At 28.5% G+C, this 20,991-nt stretch overlaps 2 protein-coding genes across 2 annotated transcripts; both read left to right on the top strand.

Moving 5' to 3' along the window:
- Positions 1-18,106: 18,106 nt before the first annotated feature.
- J7337_004179 (uncharacterized protein) lies at positions 18,107-18,963 on the top strand (the record flags this gene model as incomplete). Its single annotated transcript, XM_044821879.1, has 2 exons — positions 18,107-18,121; positions 18,199-18,963. 2 exons carry the CDS (start codon positions 18,107-18,109, stop codon positions 18,961-18,963), a joined length of 780 nt encoding a protein of 259 aa, XP_044683212.1.
- Positions 18,964-20,085: 1,122 nt separating this feature from the next.
- Positions 20,086-20,886, top strand: J7337_004178 (uncharacterized protein; the record flags this gene model as incomplete). Its single annotated transcript, XM_044821878.1, has 1 exon — positions 20,086-20,886. The coding sequence occupies one exon, from the start codon at positions 20,086-20,088 to the stop codon at positions 20,884-20,886; it is 801 nt and encodes a 266-aa protein (XP_044683211.1).
- Between the last annotated feature and the right edge of the window lie 105 nt (positions 20,887-20,991).

Raw genomic sequence — 20,991 nt, 5'->3', positions numbered from 1 at the left:
TGCTCCGAGATGAGGTATACCTCAAACGACTAAGCACGTGGTTGACAAGCTGGTAGGGTGTCATGATGCAGGGAGTCATGACTCGATCGACGGTAGGTAGGGGTGAGATAGCCTTTGAGATGCAACTAGTACCCGCGGAAGTCGCAAAAGTACACGATACTTAGTCCGTAGCAATAGAAATTTCCTCAGCCTGCTCGAGTCAGAAAGAAAAAGGATAGACAGGGTTAGGCAGTGGCTGAAAGAAGCGGTATTGAGCAACCTAAGCTGCCACATGCTGGTTACCTGTATCTTGGGCATCATCGGCGAAGCTGCCATGTAACAACGACATTTCTCCCCCATCACCACCTGAATCGCGAATGTGACGTGGATGCTACGTATGCACATGCGTTGAGGAATAATTCCCGAGGACTTGCAAGGACGGGCCGACAATTCAGCTGTCTAGGGACCTCATGGTGGTCGATCTGGTGCATAAGCTTGAGTCGGTACTGGGTTTCGCACCTAGTGTCCGCCCGAACTGACTCGACGGCCTCTGATTGGGGGCGGCCTTGGTTTTTGATGGTTGTGAATTGCTTATCAGTTTTGTGCTCCGAGGTTGGCGTCTCGGATGTTTTGCAGAATAGGGAAACTAAACAAAGAGCCGCAGGGAGATATAGAGAGCTGAGTAATTTAGAGATGAGGGAGAATTGAAGGCAGCGCGCGGATAAGAAGGAGAGTCCGAATAGGTAGTTGAAGTGGATCTCCGGCGGGAAGAGGGGGCGCAGGGCAGACCCACTCTCAACGGCAGCTCCGTGACCGCGACGGGCAACAACGGGTCGGGACCGCAGAAATCAGTGGAAATCAAGAGTCAAGACAAGATTACAAAGATATTACAGAGTAGTGAATGAGCCATTTCCGTGTTTCTAAAGCTCTATTCACCATCGAAGCCGCCAAGATTGGGTATTTTCGAGTCTATGCTTCTCACGTTTCTTGTTTCTGACCCATACAATTCCGTGCTTGCAGCATTCTCGGCCGGGTCGTCGGAGGACCATACAAGGATGGTAAGGGTATCCCCTTTCGCCTTGTCAATGGGTGTGACCGTGACGCAGCTTGAATAGTTTTTCTTATAGTCGGTCTGGGAACCGGGTTTGATGCCGGTACCCCCGCTACCACGACCGCGGCGCTGGGACTCATGCTTGTAAGTTGGACGGCCTGCTGAAGTCTCCTTTGAAACATGTAAGTGACACATCATATACGGTGAGAATAGCTAGACGTTAGGGCATTAAGCGAGAACAATGTGTATTATCATACGAGTTCTAAAGATGGCGATGAAATGACTGCCGAGGCATGAATGTGTATTCGGCAAACCGAATTTATTGTCGGCCAACAATGGCTGTAAAGGCAGTCTACTTTTTAGAAACTAGTCTAACCGAGTATTTGCCGAGGGATCATAGTACCTATGTTTGATCTGATACTTAGACAGAGTTTCCGATTTTGACCATAGTGGATAAAGGTCTATTAATAAGCAAACTGTTAGGCATAACAGTCACATGCATATCAACTAATATAAAGCTAACCCTTAGGGCTTACTTAGTAAATTAATTAATTTAACCTTTATATATATATTTAATAATTAGTAGTAGCTCTAGTTTTTAATTCTAGACCCCTTATATTAATTAAGTACTATTAAATAATCTTTTACCCTATCCCTTAAAGATTATATTCTATTTCTTTTATATATAATCTTATTATTATATTTACCTTATTATATCCTATAGGCTTATACTTTATATCTAAATAGCAGATACTTATAATAGCCTACTATATTATAAGTTTTTAAAAGATATAGTATTATAATATATACCTTATTATAAAATATAACTTATATATTATTAAAGCCCTTATTATATTTAATAGTAAAAGATACTACTTATTTAAAGTATATTTAGTTAATTAGCTTATAAATATAAAAATATTTCTAGCTATAATCTAATATTAAAAAATAGTAATAGCCTAATACTTAATAAAATATATTATAAAAATACTTACTTAATAACTAATATTATAATATATAAAATCCTCCTTTATTATAATATAGCTTACTATTACTTTTTCTATTTTAGGAATATTTATATACTTACTTAATACTAATATACTTTAATATTAGAAAGACTTTATATAGTATTTATATAATAATATTAATAGACTTAATCTTACTTTCTTTCTTTCCTTAATACTAAATAGCCTAAGTACCTTTAATTAATAAGAATAACCTAAAAACCTAAAAGCTAGATATTAATAGTAAAAACTAAATTAATTATCTTTTATTAAGTAAAAATAAGTAACCCCTCTTTCTTAAGATTATTAAAGTATATTAACCTTACTAATAGTAATGCTATCCCTATTTATATAAGTATTATCCTTAAAAATAATAGATATAATTATACTATAATAAGAAGTTAAGCTTTTAATAAAGTTATTAATATAAATTAATATCTTTATAGTAGCTATAATTATAAAAGCCTTTTACCTTTAAAATAAAAAAGTATAAAATAAAGAAACTACTTTATAAACTTAACTTTAATAAATAATACTAAAGCTATAAAAGGTTAAACTTTATAACTTAAATAAATACTTAATTTATAAGCTGCCTATAATTACTAATTTAAAAGCTATAATATACTTTTATATTTATATTTTTATAAATTAGCTTTAATACTTTATAAAGATTAAAAGTAATAATACTATTATAGAAATATAAATATAATATTTATAAGGATAGGCTATAATCTAGTATAGCTAAATCTTATTATATAATAATAAAATTATACTTTAAAACCTTAGTATTAATAACTTCTTTTAATACCTTATTAACTAATTTAAACTATTATATATTAAAGTATATATTTAAATAAAATAAGCTTATTTTAGATTATATAATATTAATATAAAATAAAGTATTTAAGTATTTACTTAATAACTTACTTAAAATATAAAAGTATATAATACTAAAATACTTAAATAGCTATAGGTAATTTACTAGGTATTTAATAGTACTATATAGTTATTAATTATAAAACTTAATAAATCTATAATAATTAACTCTTTTATATATAAGATATATATATAAGAATTAGCTATAAAGAAACTAGCTTCTAAGTAATATAATAACGCTATATAAAAAAACGCCTAACTTAATTAAACTTTAATATAATAACTATCCCCCTAATTCCTCTCTTAGCTATTATTATAAACCTAATACCCCTAATAATAATAATATAAAGGCTAATATAATTACTAGAATTAAAAGAAATACTAATATTAAAGTAACTAAAACTTTAATAGTAATTAACTATAATAAAACTACTAACCTTAATAACTTAGGTTTTAAAGCTAGAAATAAAAAGTATATAAAGGCTTTAATAAAAATAATTAATATTACTTTAATAATAAATATAATTAAGGATTAAGATAATAAAAGAATAAAAACTATAATTATAACCCTAATAACTAAAACTTTAATATATAAATAATATAAATATAAAAATAGAATCTAAATACTAACTTATTTAATTAAGTATTACTAGCTATAAGATAAAACCTTAACTATAATGCCTTATAATAATATCCTATTACTATTAACTTTACTATAATAAAAGCTAATAACTTATATAAATAATACTAAAATAAAAAATACTATTATAATAATAAAAACTAATACCTTAACCCTTATATTAAATATATAACTTAAAATACTTAATTACTATATAATAAGTAAAAAGCCTAAGATATAATACTAGCTAATACCCTTTATATATTAGATTTATAAAAGCACTTCTTATAAAATCCTAATAACCTAGATTAGTAGTTAGTATTAGGATTCCTAACTTTAAATATAGCTAATATAAAGTTTATAATAATTAATTATAACTACTTAAATTCTAAATAATATAAATACTATAAAAAGACATTTTACTTTTATAATATACTCTTTTTATATCTATATAAGGAATATAAAATATATTATAGACTTAGATTATATAAGTATAACCTTACCTTAAAATAAGAACTAATAGACTTAATATAAATAAAAAACTATACTATAGACTAAAATACTAAGATAAACCTAGCTCTTATAAACCTAGTAAATAATAATAAATATATACTTATTAGCTTTAATAATAATACTAGCTATAATAAACTATAATAATCTAGTTATACCCTAGGTATTACTATAACTAATAATATATTATAAGTTATAATAACTTTAATAATATCTCTATAAAATACAGAAATCGCTTCTATAAGCTTTAATATATACTTTACTAAAACTAAATTAAAACTAATTTTAGAGTTAATAGTACTACCTATTAATATATAAACTCTATCCCTACTTTAATAGTAACTATAGCTATAGCTATATTATTCTAATATTAATACCTTAAATAATATTAAAACTAGATTTAGTATTTACTTATTTACTTACTTTTAGATATAGATCTACCTAGATATTAATAAACTTTAATAAACCTATAATATTTATATAAATACTAAATATTCTATAATTATAGCAGATTCTATATAAATTATAAAATACTACCTAAAACTTAAAATATAAATTAAAGTAATACTAATAATAATTAAAGGGATAAGATAGGATAAATATATTATAAATAAATATATAATAATATAAATAAACTTAATTAATAAACTACTAAATAAAAAATAAGTAGTAGTAATTTTTAAATATAAAATATTACTTATTAAAAACCTAAAACTAAATATACTAATAGGTATTAATTACCTTATATTAAAGAAATTTAATATTAAACTTTTAATAGGTATAGTATATATTAAGAGCTATAGTATTAATATTCTATTAGCTGCATTTTATAACTAGTAACTAATATAATATAAAGTATAAGTATTATATACTTAAATAATAAAACCTAACTCCTATATACTACTTAAAGTTAAGTATAAAGTACTAAAAGGCCAAGACTTTATCTTTAAACTAAATATAGTATTAAGATTTATAATATTTATACTTTTAGTAAATAGCTTTATAAAATAAATTATTATATAAAATAAAACCTTATTTCTTATATACTTATATAGAAATATAAAGCTAAGATATTTATATAATATTTTATTAAATATATAGGTATAGAAAGTTAATAATAATACTTATAATAATACTATACTTATAGTAGCTAGCTTTAAATAATAAAAAAAGTAATATATTTTATAAATAAATATCTCTTAACTATAATTTATTAAATATAATATTAGTATTATAATCTATAATAATCTTAATAATAATAATATATTAAGACTAGTAAACCTTATTTTAAAATTTACTAATATCTTCTAAAATATAGGCTTTACTTATATTAAAGAAAAAGATATAATATAAATCTAGATAAACCTATACTAGTATAAATATATCTTAAAGAAATATAAAGTCTACTTATTAAGACTTAATAATTAAAAAGTTATTAAAATAACTATAAAAAAGCTTATATTAGTAAATAAAGCTAAGTAAACTATAAAATAAGTCCTATTTATATTCCTAATCTTTATAATATAATAAAGAAAAGAAAATAAATATAAAAGTAAAATCCTAAGTATTAATTAGCTATATTTACCTTTAATTTATATTCCTTATATTACTTTATATTACTTTATAACCTAATTTAATTTATTACTAATTTATTAAGCTAGCTTTAGCTTGCTAATATTTATAGTTTTTCCCTTAATACTAAAACCTTTATTTCCTAATTTGCCTTTTTACTTCTCTTTCCTCCCTTACTTTCTCTTCTTTATATTATAATAGCCCTTAATTCTTATAATATAATATTTATATCTATAATTTAACTACTATAATTATATATTTTAATTTTATAAATTATAGCTAATATTAACTATTATTATTACTTAATATAATATTATTAATAAAAGCCTGCTATTATCTTAATAGGTATTAACCCTATTTTAGATAATTTATTAAGTCCTTTAATATATATATCTAATCTATAATATAATTACTAAGGGCTTTATTTTTAGCTCTATTTCTATTAATACTAAGTAGCTATACTTAGTAGCTAAAGATTATAAGATTAATTTACTATATTATTAATAGTTTATTAATATATAGTAAGTATTTTCTTATAATTTTATAATACTTTAAGAAGGATTAGAGGATTAGTATAGTATTAAGCTTAAGGCTATAGATTTTAGTTAAAGGGCTAGATATATAGGTATTAACTACTTTAATTAGATAGTTATAGCTATTATTAATATTAATTATATAGCATTATATCTTATACTAGTTTTTATAATCTTTAGCTTATTTAAAATTAGGCTTTTAAGGTTAAAGCTTTAGTATTAATTACTTTAATTAAGTAATAATAAAGAAAGTATTTAGCTTACTAAGGCTAAAGGAAATATCTTTTTATACTTATAAATTAAGGCTACTTATTTAGTTAGATTATAAAGTTAAAGGTAGTAGTGCTATATAACTTTAAGACTTACTTTTAAAGTTATTATATTTTTTTAGTATTATATATAATGCCTTATATATAATATATTAAAAAATAAGTATTATATTATATTATTCTTATTATAAGACCTTATTAGCTATATCTTATATATTACTATAAAGATATTTTTACTTTTTAATAAAAGTAAAATAGTAATTAATATATATTTATTAAATAAGATAATACTTAATAATACTTATTTAATAAAATAATAGGATAATATAATAATAAAAATAACTAATATAATATATATTATTACTATAAATACTATATTATTTTATTACTAATAGCTAATATACTTTAAATTTAAATAAGTATTTACTATTATTACTTTAGATAGCTAATATAAATTTAAAGTCTTAATTATAAGATATAAAAAATTAAGTATATATATATAAAAGTATATTAATACTATCCTTAAAAGCACTAATATTAATACTTACTATAATAATATTATTATAATATTTAAAAAAATTAATAAATACTTTATATAACTTTAAAAAGTCTTAATAAAACTATATAAATATAATATATCTATAAAACTAATAAAATCCTTTATTAAACTCCTATTTATTATTATCTTTAAAAAACTTATAAATACTTTAAATATATTAACTCTTATAAAAAAACTAAAAGCTATTTAAAGACTTAAATTTCTAATTATATTAAGAAGTATTAAATAATTACTTAGCTTTATAGGCTTATTAAGATATAATATCTTATATTATATTATAATTATTAACTTACTTTAATAATATAAAATAAACCTTTAATATATAGTAAAAGCAATTAAAAATAAAAAAAAAGAGAAAACTAATAAAAAACCTAAACTATAAAAGACTACTTATTAATATACTGCTAATATAATACTACTACTTAAACTAACTATAATAAAGTTAATAATATTTAATAAAATTAAAATAGCTTTTACTTAATACTAGATCTTTAAATTCTTTTTATTAAATTATATACTTTTTATAGACTTTAATATATCTAGTTAAGGTTTTAGAGTTATAGTATACTATATCTAAAATAAAATAATTAATAAACTTAAAAGTAATAGTAAAATTATAAAATATTTACTATAAATATTAATTAAACCTATTATATTTTTCTTATATATACTTTCTAATATAAAGAAGAAATACTAAATAATAAAGCTAAAAATAGCTAGTTTTCTATAGATATTAAAAAAGATATTAAAATATATTAATATAATAATAAAGCCCCTAGTAATTATATTTATAGACTATAATACTATACTAGATATAATATAATAGTTAGATATTATTAATACTATAGCTAGAATAGTAATTAATAAAAAACTTATTTAAGTACTAGAATATATTAGCTACTTTAATATCTATATAATCTATAAACTAGGAAGAGACTATACTATACTAGATATATTAAGTAAGTTACTAAATAAATATAGCTAAATACTACTAAATACCCTAGGGGAGCTTAATAATATACTAGATAATTAACTAGAACTATAAATTATAGCCTTAAAGTAAATAAATATACTAACCCCTAAAGATTAAAAAGTAACTATATACTTAACCTAGACTTTAAAGTAACCCTTAATAATAAACCTATTTTTAAATATATAACTTAAATAACTACTAATACTAATAACTAAAATAATATATATATTACTAAAATTTCAATATAAGCTTTAATATAATTATATATATAATAAAATCTAGAAATAGATACTTAATATTATAGTAATAAATAATAAGCTTACTATATAAAACTATATATAAATACCTTTTATATTATATAATAGTCTATTATAAAAAGTAAATACTAATAGCCTAGATAGACTTTATATCTTTATATTATATAAACTTAATATTTTTAAATTACTTTATAACTTTAATTATTTAGGCTATATTAAGTTATTATAATTCCTTAATAACTACTATATTAATAAGGGCTAGATAAAATTTAAAGAATATATTTATATATATCTATTTTTTTTTTTTTTTTTTTAATTACTATTAGCTTTATTTAAGGCTATTAAGCTTTTAACTTTTTATATAATAGCTTAAATAGTAAGGCCCTTATAGTAAGCTAGAATTATAGGAGTTAATATTAGTTAAGGTTTATTTACCTTAAGTAGCGTAATTACTGCCTTAACTAAGCAGTATAAATACCGCCTTTTAGTAGCTATATTAACCTTCTTCCTTTACCCTTACTAAAAGAATACTAAGCCTAATATACCTATTATAAAGTATATTTACTAACCTAACTGTTAGTTACAGTTACTAATATTAATTATAGTTACTAATAGGATACTATATAAGAGCCTAGAGCTTAATTAAGGCTATTATATAACTAACTATAACTTTATTACTATAATTAAATTAGTACTAGGCTAGGCTAATAGTAAAGATTACTGTAAGCTCTATATAATAGCTATAGCTATTAAGAAAAACTTCTTATCTAAAAGCCTATTTAGCTTAGTTAAGATAGCTATTTTTAACTATACCTTAATTAACTTAATTAATTATATAGATCTAGCTTACCTAGGTTATCTTATTTATCTAGTTTAGCTAGCTAGGGAGCTAGCTAAATTAAATAAGCTAGAAAAGGCTATAAAAAAAGGCCTACCTTTTAATATAAAGAAGGTAGCTTTCTTTATTATATTAATAAGTAACTTAGCCTTATATAAAAAGTAACTTAAGAATATAATTATTAAGGCTAATTATCTATACTATATCCTCCTAATTATATAAAATTAAAGGTAAAGGCAGGGTAATAGCAGGGTTCTAGGACTAAAGGTTCTATAAAAGTTAAAATTAAAGGAAAAAGGTTAACTTTTATATAAGTTAGTTAGTAAAAGCTAAATTAACCTAAAGTTAATAATAACTCTATTAATTAAATATATATACCTAGGTATATGACTAACTGCCCTTATATCTGAACTGTAGATAAAGTAAAATTAATAATAAAATAGTAGTTAAACTGGGGATATATATCTATAATATTAATTATATTATACTTTAATATACTTATTATATAGTAACCTTTAATTAATCTTGCCTTTACTATACTTATATTATATAATTATTATAGACTTTATAATAATACTATTAAAATTAAATAATAGAAATAACTTAGTATTAGTAATTATAAATAAATTTACTAAAAAAATAATTATTATTTCTATAATTAAAAATATTATAATTAAAGATATAATAAAACTATTTTATAATACTTTACTTTCTTATAACTAAAGAATCTTAAAAATAATTATTATAAATAAGGATCTTAAATTCCTAGCAGTAATTTAATAAGAAATATAAAAACTTATAAATATAAAACTACTTTATATTATAGCTTACTACCTTTAAATAGATAGATAATTAAAGTAAATAATTTAATAGCTAGAGTTAGCTCTATATATAGTAATTAATATATTATACTTTTTAATAAAATAAAAATAAATAATACTAATAATACAGTTTAAGTTTAATAATACTAAATCTAGTACTATAAAACAGTTACTTAATAAACTTACTAAAAGCTTTACTTTAAATAATATTACCTTAGTAATAATTAGTAATATACCTACTTTACTAAACCTTTTAATAACTAGACTTAAAGTATATAATACTATTATAATAGTAATAATCTCTATAAAATATTACTATAATAGATATTATAAATTAATATTCTTTAACATAAGAAATAAAATCTATTTATAACTTTACTATAAATATATAATTAACTTTTTTATAAAACAAAAAGTCTTTTAATAATTTATAAGACTATTTATAATAATAAAATATATTAAGTACTTAATATATAGACTTAATATACTAGACTATTAGTAAATACACTTTATAATATTAGTAAACTAACTAAAATAAGTAAAATATAACCTATTTAATAAAAGATATAAAAACCTAATAAGCTTAGTAATTATAAATAGAAAACTAGAAAAAATTATCTAATAGTAAATATAAACTATATTTAATAAAAAGACTACTTAATACTTAATTAAATACTATAAACTTAAATTAGAAATAAATTATTAAATAATAAAATTAAAACTAGAAGATAATATAGTAATATTATTACTAAATTTATATAAGATAAGATATATATAAGATATTAAAAAAGCTAAAGTTAGTAATATAAAACTAAAGGCTTTATAAAAACCTATAAAAAGAAGAATATATACTTAAATTAAGTATATACTTCTTATACTTATAGTAATTTAAACCTTATTATATAATATAAGGTATTACTTATATATATTTACTTACTATTAATATCCCCTATAATATAATACTACCTATAATTAATAACTAGGCCTTATAACTATAAACCCTTACTTAGCTAATATAAATTTATTTTTACTTATCTTAATCTTAACTTAATACCTTTACCTTACTAATAACTATATACTTATTAAAACTAAATATAACTATATCTACTAAGCTAACTAACTTAAAAGGTAAATTAAGTAATATAAAGAAAAAGAAAGATATAATAGTTATAAGACCTATTATAATAAACCTTATAATCCTGCTAAAAGATATAATAGCTATAAAACCTGTTATAATAGACCTTATAATCTTATTAAAAAATAAGGAAAAAGATATAGATTTTTTCTTTAAGCTATTTTAAGGGAATTTATAGTAAGATTAAAAGAAGAATATCTAAATAAAAAAATTAACTAAATAGTAATATATAAAAAAAATACTAGACCCTAATACTATTATAATACTTAATAAGTAATATAACTTTAGTGCTAATATATATAGATATAAAGAAAATATTAATAAAATCTATAATATTATAAAAAATATTATAAAGCGCTTACTTTAAATAAATATAAACTAAGAACTTTATAAAATACTATAATTAAACTTTAATAAGCTTTAAAAACTTATTACCTTACTATTCTAGGAAAAAATTAATAAAAAAAACCTAATTTTAAATATTAAAATACTAATACTATTAATATACTTATTAAGAAAGAATAAATAATAACTATATAAATAGCTTAAAGAAGTACTTAATATTAAATATAATATTATAAAAAAGTATAATAATTAAAATTAAAATACTAATAAATATACTAAACCTAGTAAAAAGCTTAACTTAAATAAAGGCATTTACTTATAATAAGTATTAATACTTAACTATATATTAATATAAGTAAACCTAAATAACTACTTTAACTTTAAACTTAATAACCTATTACTAAATTACTTAGATCTTTTTTATAATTATAAGTATTACTTTAAAGCTACTAATATATAAGTTAAATAAATATATAAATTACTATAACTTAATAAAGCTGCCTAGCTTACTAATATAAGAAACCTTAGCTATATACTAAAGATAGCTATATTTACTAATAGTAAATACTTAAAAAAGAACTATTACTAAATAAACTTAACTTTTATTAAAATAATTTATAATAAAAATAAAGTTATTAAAGCTAATAAGATACTAGAATACTAGTAAGCCTACTTAAAGATAGACTTAATAAAGTAGGAATTAAATAATAATAGACTTATATCTTAATATATAAAGAAATTAAAAAAAATACTTAATAAAAATAAAAATAAAGCTACTTTAATAAAAAAAAAGGTAATTAACTTTAATAACCTTAACTTTAATATTAATATACTATCTAAAATAATATAATAATATAATATATTAGTTATAAAATAATCTAAAGTTAATATTAAACCTAAAACCTAAGGAAAACCTAATATTTAAAGACTTAATAATATATAATACTTAATATCTACTAACTAGTTAAATAATAATATATAATGTTTTTTTTTTTTTTTTTTTTTTTTTTTTTTTTTTTTTTTTTTTTTTTTTTTTTTTTTTTTTTTTTTTTTTTTTTTTTTTTTTAGTTACTATTAGCCTTATTTAGGGCTATTAAGCTTTTAACTTTTTATATAATAGCTTAAACAGTAAGGCCCCTATAGTAAGCTAGAATTATAAGAGTTAATATTAATTAAAGTTTATCTGCCTTAAGTAATGCAATTACTGCCTTAATTAAGCAGTATAAATACTACCTACAGGTCTATTACCTTTTAGCAGCTATATTAACCTTCTTCTTTTACCCCTACTAAAAGATCTTTAATTAACCCTTATAATATACTAGGCCTAGTATACCTATTATACTTAAATATATTTACTAACCTGTTAATTATAGTTACTAATATTAATTATAGCTACTAATAGGATATTATATAAGAGCCTAGAGCCTAATTAAGGCTATTATATAACTAACTATAACTTTATTACTATAATTAAATTAGTATTAAGTTAGGCTAATAGTAAAGATTACTATAAGCTTTATATAATAGCTATAGCTATTAAGAAGAACTTTTTATCTAAAAGCCTTTCTAGCTTAATTAAAATAGCTATTTTTAACTATACTTTAATTAACTTAATTAGTTATATAAATCTAGTTTACTTAAGTTATCTTATTTATTTAATTTAGCTAGCTAAAGAGCTAGCTAAATTAAATAAGCTAGAAAGGGCTATAAAAAAAGGCCTGCCTCTTAATATAAAAAAGGTAGCTTTCCTTATTATATTAATAGGTTTAGCCTTATATAAAGAATAGCTTAAGAATATAATTATTAAGGCTAATTATCTATACTATATCCTCTTAATTATATAAAATTAAAGGTAAAGGCAAGGTAATAGCAGGGTTCTATAAAGGAAGAAGGTTAACTCTATTTATATAAGTTAGTTAGTAAAAGCTAAATTAACCTCTATTAATTAAATACATATGCCTAGGTATGTAATTAACTGCCCTTATGTCTGAATAGATAAAGTAAAATTAATAATAAAATAGTAGTTAAACTGGGGATATAATGCTTTTATATTAATATATTTACTAAAATAAAGGTATTAATTACTAATAACCTTAGCATTATATAGAGCTATAAGAGAATAGTATAGTTATAAATATAGCTAGCTTAAGCTATTAAAGACTTATAATAAATAATACTAATTAACTATATTAACTTTAATATTATATAGCTAGCTATAATATAAAACCTATAAACTATATTAATAAATTACTAAAATATAAAAACTAATAATATTATAAACTAAAATATAAAAATATATATTATCTTTAATAACTTATATATTATATATATATAATACTATAATTATTATATAATAGCCTTTCTTAAGTATTAATTAGCTATATTTACCTTTAATTTATATTCCTTATATTACTTTATATTGCTTTATAACTTAATCTAATTTATTACTAACTTACTAAGCTAGCTTTAGCTTACTAATATTTATAGTTTTTCCTTTAATACTAAAACCTTTATTTTATAATTTACTTTTTTATTTCTTTTTTCCCTTTTATTTCCTTTCCTTTATTTTATAATAGCCTTTAATTCCTATAATATAATATTTATACTATTAATTTAATTACTTTAACTATATATTTTAACTCTATAAATTATACCTAGTATTAGCTATTACTACTACCTAATTTAATAGCTATAATAAAGGCCTATTACTTTATTAATAAGTCCTAATCCTGCTTTAAGTAATTAGCTAGGTTTTTTAAGGCCTTTAATTTACTTATAATAGTTAATATAATAGATATATTTTATATATCTAGGAGCCTTATAATATAATTAAAGATTATAAGATTAACTTACTATATTAATATTAATTTATTAATATATAATAGGTTTTTACTTATAATATTTAAATATTAAAAGAAGGTATATAAATTAAAGATATTATTAATATTAAAATTATTAATATTAGTTAGATTACTATTTATATAAGTATTAACTGCTATAATAAGATAGTTATAGCTATTAATACTAATTATATAATATAGTATTTTTAAATAGTTTTTATAGTTTCTAGCTTATTTAAAATTAGGCTTTTAAGGTTAAAGCCTTAGTATTAATTACTTTAATTAGGTAATAATAAAAAAGGCCTTTAGCCTGCTAAGGCTAAAGAAAATATCTTTTTATACTTATAGATTAAGGCTATTTATTTAGTTAGATTATAAAGTTAAAGGCAGCGCTATATAACCTTAAGACTTACTTTTAAAGTTATTATATTTTTTAGTATTATATATAATGCCTTATATATAATATATTAAAAAATAAGTATTATATTATATTATTCTTATTATAAGACCTTATTAGCTATACCTTATATATTACTATAGAGACATTTTATCTTTTTAATATAATAGCCTTTACTAACTTAACTTTAACTCTATCTTAAAGCTAGAATTAAAAATTAAGATTTACCTCTATTAATTAGATAGCTAAAAGTAATAGTAATATATATAATATAGACTTTAATTTTATAAGTATATACTTTAATAATAAAAGTATTAATAAATATAAAATATAATAAATATAAAATAAAAATTTTAAGATAAAGATAGTTAAAAACTTAAGTAAATAAAATATATTATATATTATAACTAGCTTAATTTAATAAGGATATTAATAGATAGTTAATAGTAAATATTAGGTATAATAGTTATATATATATTAACTAATATAAAGCTGACCCTTAAGGCCTACTTAGTAGATCAATCAATTTAACCTTTATACATATATTCAACACAAACAGTTCTTGCAGTTGCTTGTCTTGTTACCAAGCTTTGGGTTGTTTAAACTGACCAGTCTTGCTAACCCTCAACGGTCGGCATTTGCCGAGGTGGGGACAGGGTCTGGACTTAGGCCCCTCAGCCACATCCTCGACGTTGAGTTCCAAACCCTTGGATCAGCCTTGGGGTCTTCTTCCCTGGCGAAGATCGAGATTTAGGGGGGGGGGGGGGGGGGGGGCTCAACCAATTTTAGGGAATGGCAGGCACATGACGATATCTTCGCCAGCCCAGCCCCAGGTCCGAGTTTATTGCGGTGGGTGCAGAACAGAACACACTGCGTCATATCGCGACATTGCCTAGTCATTAAGGCACAGCCAACTCAATCATACCTAAGTTACCTAGCATCCAACCTCAATCAGTAGGTACCTAGTCCATTGATGAGCAGTGCGTTCACCTGCGCAAATGTCCCTGTCCTGCTGGACTTACCCAGCTTGGCTGTTGCTTCCACCCAAGCAAATGACTGCTCAGATGCTTCCTCCTCTCACACGAATCAACTGGGACAGCTAAAAAAAAATTAAAAAATTAAAAAAAAAAAGTTCCAGCATGTGACATCGCATAAACGTGCCTATTACAGTATGACCATGATCCGCTTGGTTTGTTCTAGGCTCGCGATCTGTCTCCCTTAATTGATCCCGGCCATTTCGACAATGGTATTACGTTCTCTGTATTTGCGCCCGCCGCGTTAGGTATTGTACTGTGCAATACGGAACTCGAGCTGTGGTTGGGCCATCTCTGTTTTAGTGTTTCCATTTGAATTTGCATCACCGCCTATTGTTTTCTCATTCTCGACTGTTGCGGTCCTAGTCATGCGCCGTGGAATCTAACCGCGATCTCATAACAGCACCGGGGATAGTGTTGAGCCACCAGACGACGCCTTGAACGGCCAGACGATACGTACTCCTACGTTTTGTTTGATGGATCTGGGTTTTTTTTCTCTTTGGAGACCGGCCTTGTCGTTCCTTTTTCGGTTCCCTAGACATGAGCGACCGTGCATCGCTAGCGGCATCCATGGCTTCACATCCTGATCTCCCAGTAACTCTCCTCAGAACGCCCTTGTTCTATTTCGAAAAAAGAAAAGAACGGCGCCTCACCTCCAACAAAGCCTAGCCTTAGTGGTAGCCGGGGAATGGTGTCACCCTAGGGGTCTTGGTTCCCACAGCTCTTGTGAGATTTCCCACTACGTTGCAGGCGAAAGGAGATGCCTGTCAGCAGACTATGTGTTTTCAAGATGCTAGCCTCCACGATTACAGGCAAACACAATCGCAAAACATACGGAGGATGCAAATATACTGCCCCTTCGCCGCCGCTGATGCCGCTGATGCCGCTGCCGCCGGCGCCGGAACAGTGTTGTGCTCACACGTAACTCTGTGCCCTCCGCTATGTTGGGATTGGGATTGGGATGGGATGGGAGGGGAGGGCTTGATACTTTCATATCCTCATGTTCTCAGCGACTGAATTTCAAGGATGCGTGTTTATGAGCGCGTGGCTCAGCAATGATCTCCGTACAGCGCACCCTGTCCGTCTGACTTACACCCACCTTATCGCCACAAGGGGGCAATAACGGCTCACGCCAGCCCGTCTTTTTCTGCAGCGAGGTTCGAGAGTGGGTGTGATGTGCCATTTAGTTATTAGCCATACCCTCGGAGCCGTTGCCCTCACAATCACCGAATCATGTCGTCGTCGACGGGTTTATGCTCAACCAAGCATGATACCCATTCGCCAAATCACTAACATCGGTTTTGGGTCCTTGCCCCTCTGCCGTCCAGGCCTCCGTCATTTCAGCTACAACTCCGCTTTCCGTAAACTCAAAATCTTCTCAGCCACTACCTCCGAAGGACAGGATCCCTGGAGGCATTGCCAGTCCCCAGACACCTATTTGCTGTACGGCAATACTTCCCGTTCAATCAATTGCTTCCTGGCACAGCTGCTAGATGGTGGTTTCATGGCTTTCGATACAGTTTCTCACGTCCCCAAGTCTCATATTCTGTCGGGCCCGCCTGTATGGAGTATGTGTATACGGCTTGCTAGTGAGACACCTATCTTGAGTTTCCTCTACACCCCCTAGACTACTGTACAGGACCGACCTACGTAATGTGATCTCAACTTCACTCGCCTCTTGAGAATGGCAACAAGATATTGGACGGGGCATGTCGAGAGGAGCAATTCGAAAGTCGCGGTGTCAGCGTTCAAAGTGTGGCTTGTTAGCATTTTCCACATATCGAGTTGGTGGCGCGCTGTTCGCTCGCCCGGTTCATGGATCTCTTGCTACCGAGTTGACCGGCTCTTTGTCCTTTGCAGATTGCAATGCACCAGGGTTGCAGCTAGCTTATGACTGTTGCTTGTAGCGCAGCCCTGCAGCATATTCCCAGCATAACCGCCGGCTGCCACTTGCATCGACTGGTCTCGTTGTCCCGCGCCGGCCCAGTGGTCTTCGTCCCAATAGGGCTGCCCCGTCCGTGGATGGGGTTCTCCGGGCCCTGGATCTCTAGAGGCACATGTATCTGATACTTCCTTCAGACTGTAGTATAGAAGCCCCCAATATCTCTTTCTTTCCTTTCGCCGTCTCCTAAAGAAACACTTGCCGCTGTGGCTGACCTTCCCATGTGGCGGGCCCTCTCGTGAGCTTATCGTCTTGAGTCTTCATAAATACCCTGGTATATGTCACCGCTGGTGCCCCATCCATCCTTTCAATAAAAGGGAAAGCGTCATCTATTAGACCTGGGTTGTTTTTCATCAAGACCACTCCAGCTTCATACAACTTGAGCTCTTGCCCATTATCCTTTGTGCCTTTCGTCGATCCTCATCGGTGTTGGTTGACTAACACCACGGCGCCGTCGCAAAGAGCTTGTTACGAGATTCGCGATCTGGCATAGATGCCGAACTCCTGTCGCATACTGACAACGCCTGTCCCGTCAAGTTATAAAACGACTAAATGTCAACGCCGGCAGTACGTGGCCCGTTCCTCTGTCCATATCCATTCCTCTTCGATCCATATTCCTAATGTTGGCATGTCCTTGTCTATAGCAAAAAGCAAACCTTGCCCGGATTAGAGATAATCAGAGGAGATCCCGGGCCCGAAGAAGAGAGTATCTCCAAGAGCTCGAGCAACGACTCCGAGTGTATGAGTTGCAGGGTGTCGAGGCGTCCTCAGAGGTGCAACATGCTGCGCGGAGGGTTGCAGAGGAGAACAGACAACTTCGTGGTCTTCTCAACCGACATGGGATCAGCGATGACTACATTAGTAGTTACTTGAACTCGGGTACAGCGTCGTCGCAGAACGATCCGGCAGCAATATCGCACTTCCCCCCCAATACTCACAGCGATAGTGTCCAATCCCTTCAGCAGGTTATAGCACCCCGGAGACCTACAGCTCTCGATACTGGCGTATCTTACGGCCTCCCTCCGCAGGAAAGCCGTGAACCATCTATCGCGAGTGGATCTACGAGCAGTTCTTCTATGTGGGAATCTGGCCAAGCTCTCCAGCCACCTTCAGCATACACCCGACCACTTCCCTCCAACGTCCCTACACCAGTACCGAGGCAGTCGATGACTCCATCAATGCATCCCCAGCACTACACCTCTCAAATGTTCCCTGATCCTCAAGTTTCACGGACCGAAAGCTACCACGCTATAGCTACCCCTGGATCTTTGATGGATGATCCCCGGCGACACAGCTACTCTGTGGCACCCATGCCTGGAGATGTCTCGTCAACGATGGGTTATAGCATTCCCATGACTTCCTTTCACAACCCTGTAGGACAAGATGGTGGCCCTTCAGGACCGTGTTGACTGGATGGCCAACCAGCAGAGAGCTTTTGTCCGACCCAATGGACTTCGTTGCGCCCGGTGGCCTCAAAATCCTCTGCCATCCACATCGAACAGGTACCGACAAGTAGCTTCGTGCTGATGCAATTTGCGTGAAGTTCAAGAGGGCTTGATACAATTGCTAGGCATAAGCTCCTTCGACCTATCGATAGACTTGACCTGGCATTTTTGGTGGCGATGTGCATTTCCCACATAGCGATATGGGTGTCCTATCCGTCGCCCGTCTTCTCGAAACACATCCAAACCTGGTATGTGGGTGGTGTTCCATCGGATCTCTTGCCATGGCGAACTGGATAATAAAACGAAACCTGGGAGAAACCTATGGATGAACGAGCAATGAAACCCAGCGACAAGGCTGAGGTCGACATATGGTGATGTTCCTGTAGCTTTGTTCTCTACAGACAAAGATCATATTGTTGGAATGTCTTACAGAAATCTTGTAACATAAAGCAGAAGTCGAACGTCGACAGCGACAAAACGAACAACGAACCCAAAGGAACAATGGGTCTTTCATCAGTCTTCAAAGAACGATTGCTGATAGGGCGTTAAGAATAGGAGATACCAACACATGCTATTTCTCGTATCGAATATTAATCAAGTACTCTCTCGAACCGACCGTTATACGATCATTCACTTCAGCATTCGCATCTTTGATACCGTTCACGACCTCACAAGTTGAGAATTAAAAATCCATGGCAATGCTTTCTGCCAATCTGGAACAACCACTAGAAACAAAGTGGGAAGAGCTTGACCAGATCCTATCTGCATCGCCTCTTGACGAACAAGCAGTTGAACAATCTACTGATGGCATCTTTAACACTTTGCGCTGTGGAACATATGTCGCCTCACACCTATAAAACCTCGCCGATCCGGATGCAAAGCATTTGCAAACATCCCAAACCCTTCACTTGGGAAAAGATACACAACTCCAGATGGACATCCAAGCGATAGAAGACTTAGTATCCCGTTGACTTGTCGAGTTGAGGGCATACCGCACATCAAATTATCGGTTCCAATCCTAGGATTATCCTCTGTCAAGGCAGATCACCAAGTATTAAAGAAAGATCAAAGCAAGCTACATCCAACATGGGTCAGCAAGCGAAGAAGAGGAAGCACCAGGAAGTCTCAGCTGAAAACGGGCGTTACGGTTCGTATGGCGCAGGCGAGGAAACCTCCTCAAGGTTCTCAGATTGGTTCGAACTCTTTTCAATCCTTCGGACTCGTGTCCGACGCAAAAGATTCAAGCGCCATAGTTCATGGAACAAGGGAGAGGGAGAGAAAAGGACGCGAATGTCTTCGACTTGTAGCGAAACACCTTCAATCCTGAGGCCGAGACTTCTTGGTGGCGGTGAAGAAGAAATGTTGTCTAGATGTGGTAGGGCACCGGAACATACGTCGGATGAGGTGACAGAATCCGCTGACCTCTGTCAAAAGTATGCCTACAACTTCGACCAGGTTCCTGATGGCTTCAATTCGAAGACGACTTCAGAAACAACAACGGCTTCGGAATTCCCTGAACCCGTTGTGTCACAGGATTTGACCACAAACTGGGCGTTCAGCATCGACGAGGTCAATGCTGCCGCCGCTGTCCTTACCCTTGTCTCTGACATTTGCAGACATCGTGGAAGACTGTCTCTTGAAGACCAAGTCATACTGCGTGATGCCTTCAAAAAGATGCCATACCTCTTGACACCTATAGGAAGGAAAAACGAACCCGAAGAGGCACTCATGTTTCAGATCGAGGTCTACGAGAACCCCGCATCCGCAAGCTGGGGGCCTATCGAAAGCTTCGACACTTTGCAAAATTGGTTGGAATTGCTTGGAAGATTTGACAACTGTGCTGAGCTTCAACCAAGCCAGGGACCAGGAGGTATGTTGATAGTATAAGTGGCTGGTTGCATGGGTTTAGAACCGCTGGAAAGTAGCCTGGAAATGATCGAACTGCATTGCGTGGATATCCAGCATTTAAGAGGCGCACCATGACGATACCCT

Source organism: Fusarium musae, chromosome 3 (genome assembly GCF_019915245.1).
Source record: "Fusarium musae strain F31 chromosome 3, whole genome shotgun sequence".
Classification (NCBI taxonomy): domain Eukaryota; kingdom Fungi; phylum Ascomycota; class Sordariomycetes; order Hypocreales; family Nectriaceae; genus Fusarium; species Fusarium musae.
This window is presented reverse-complemented; position numbering and strand designations above follow the sequence as displayed.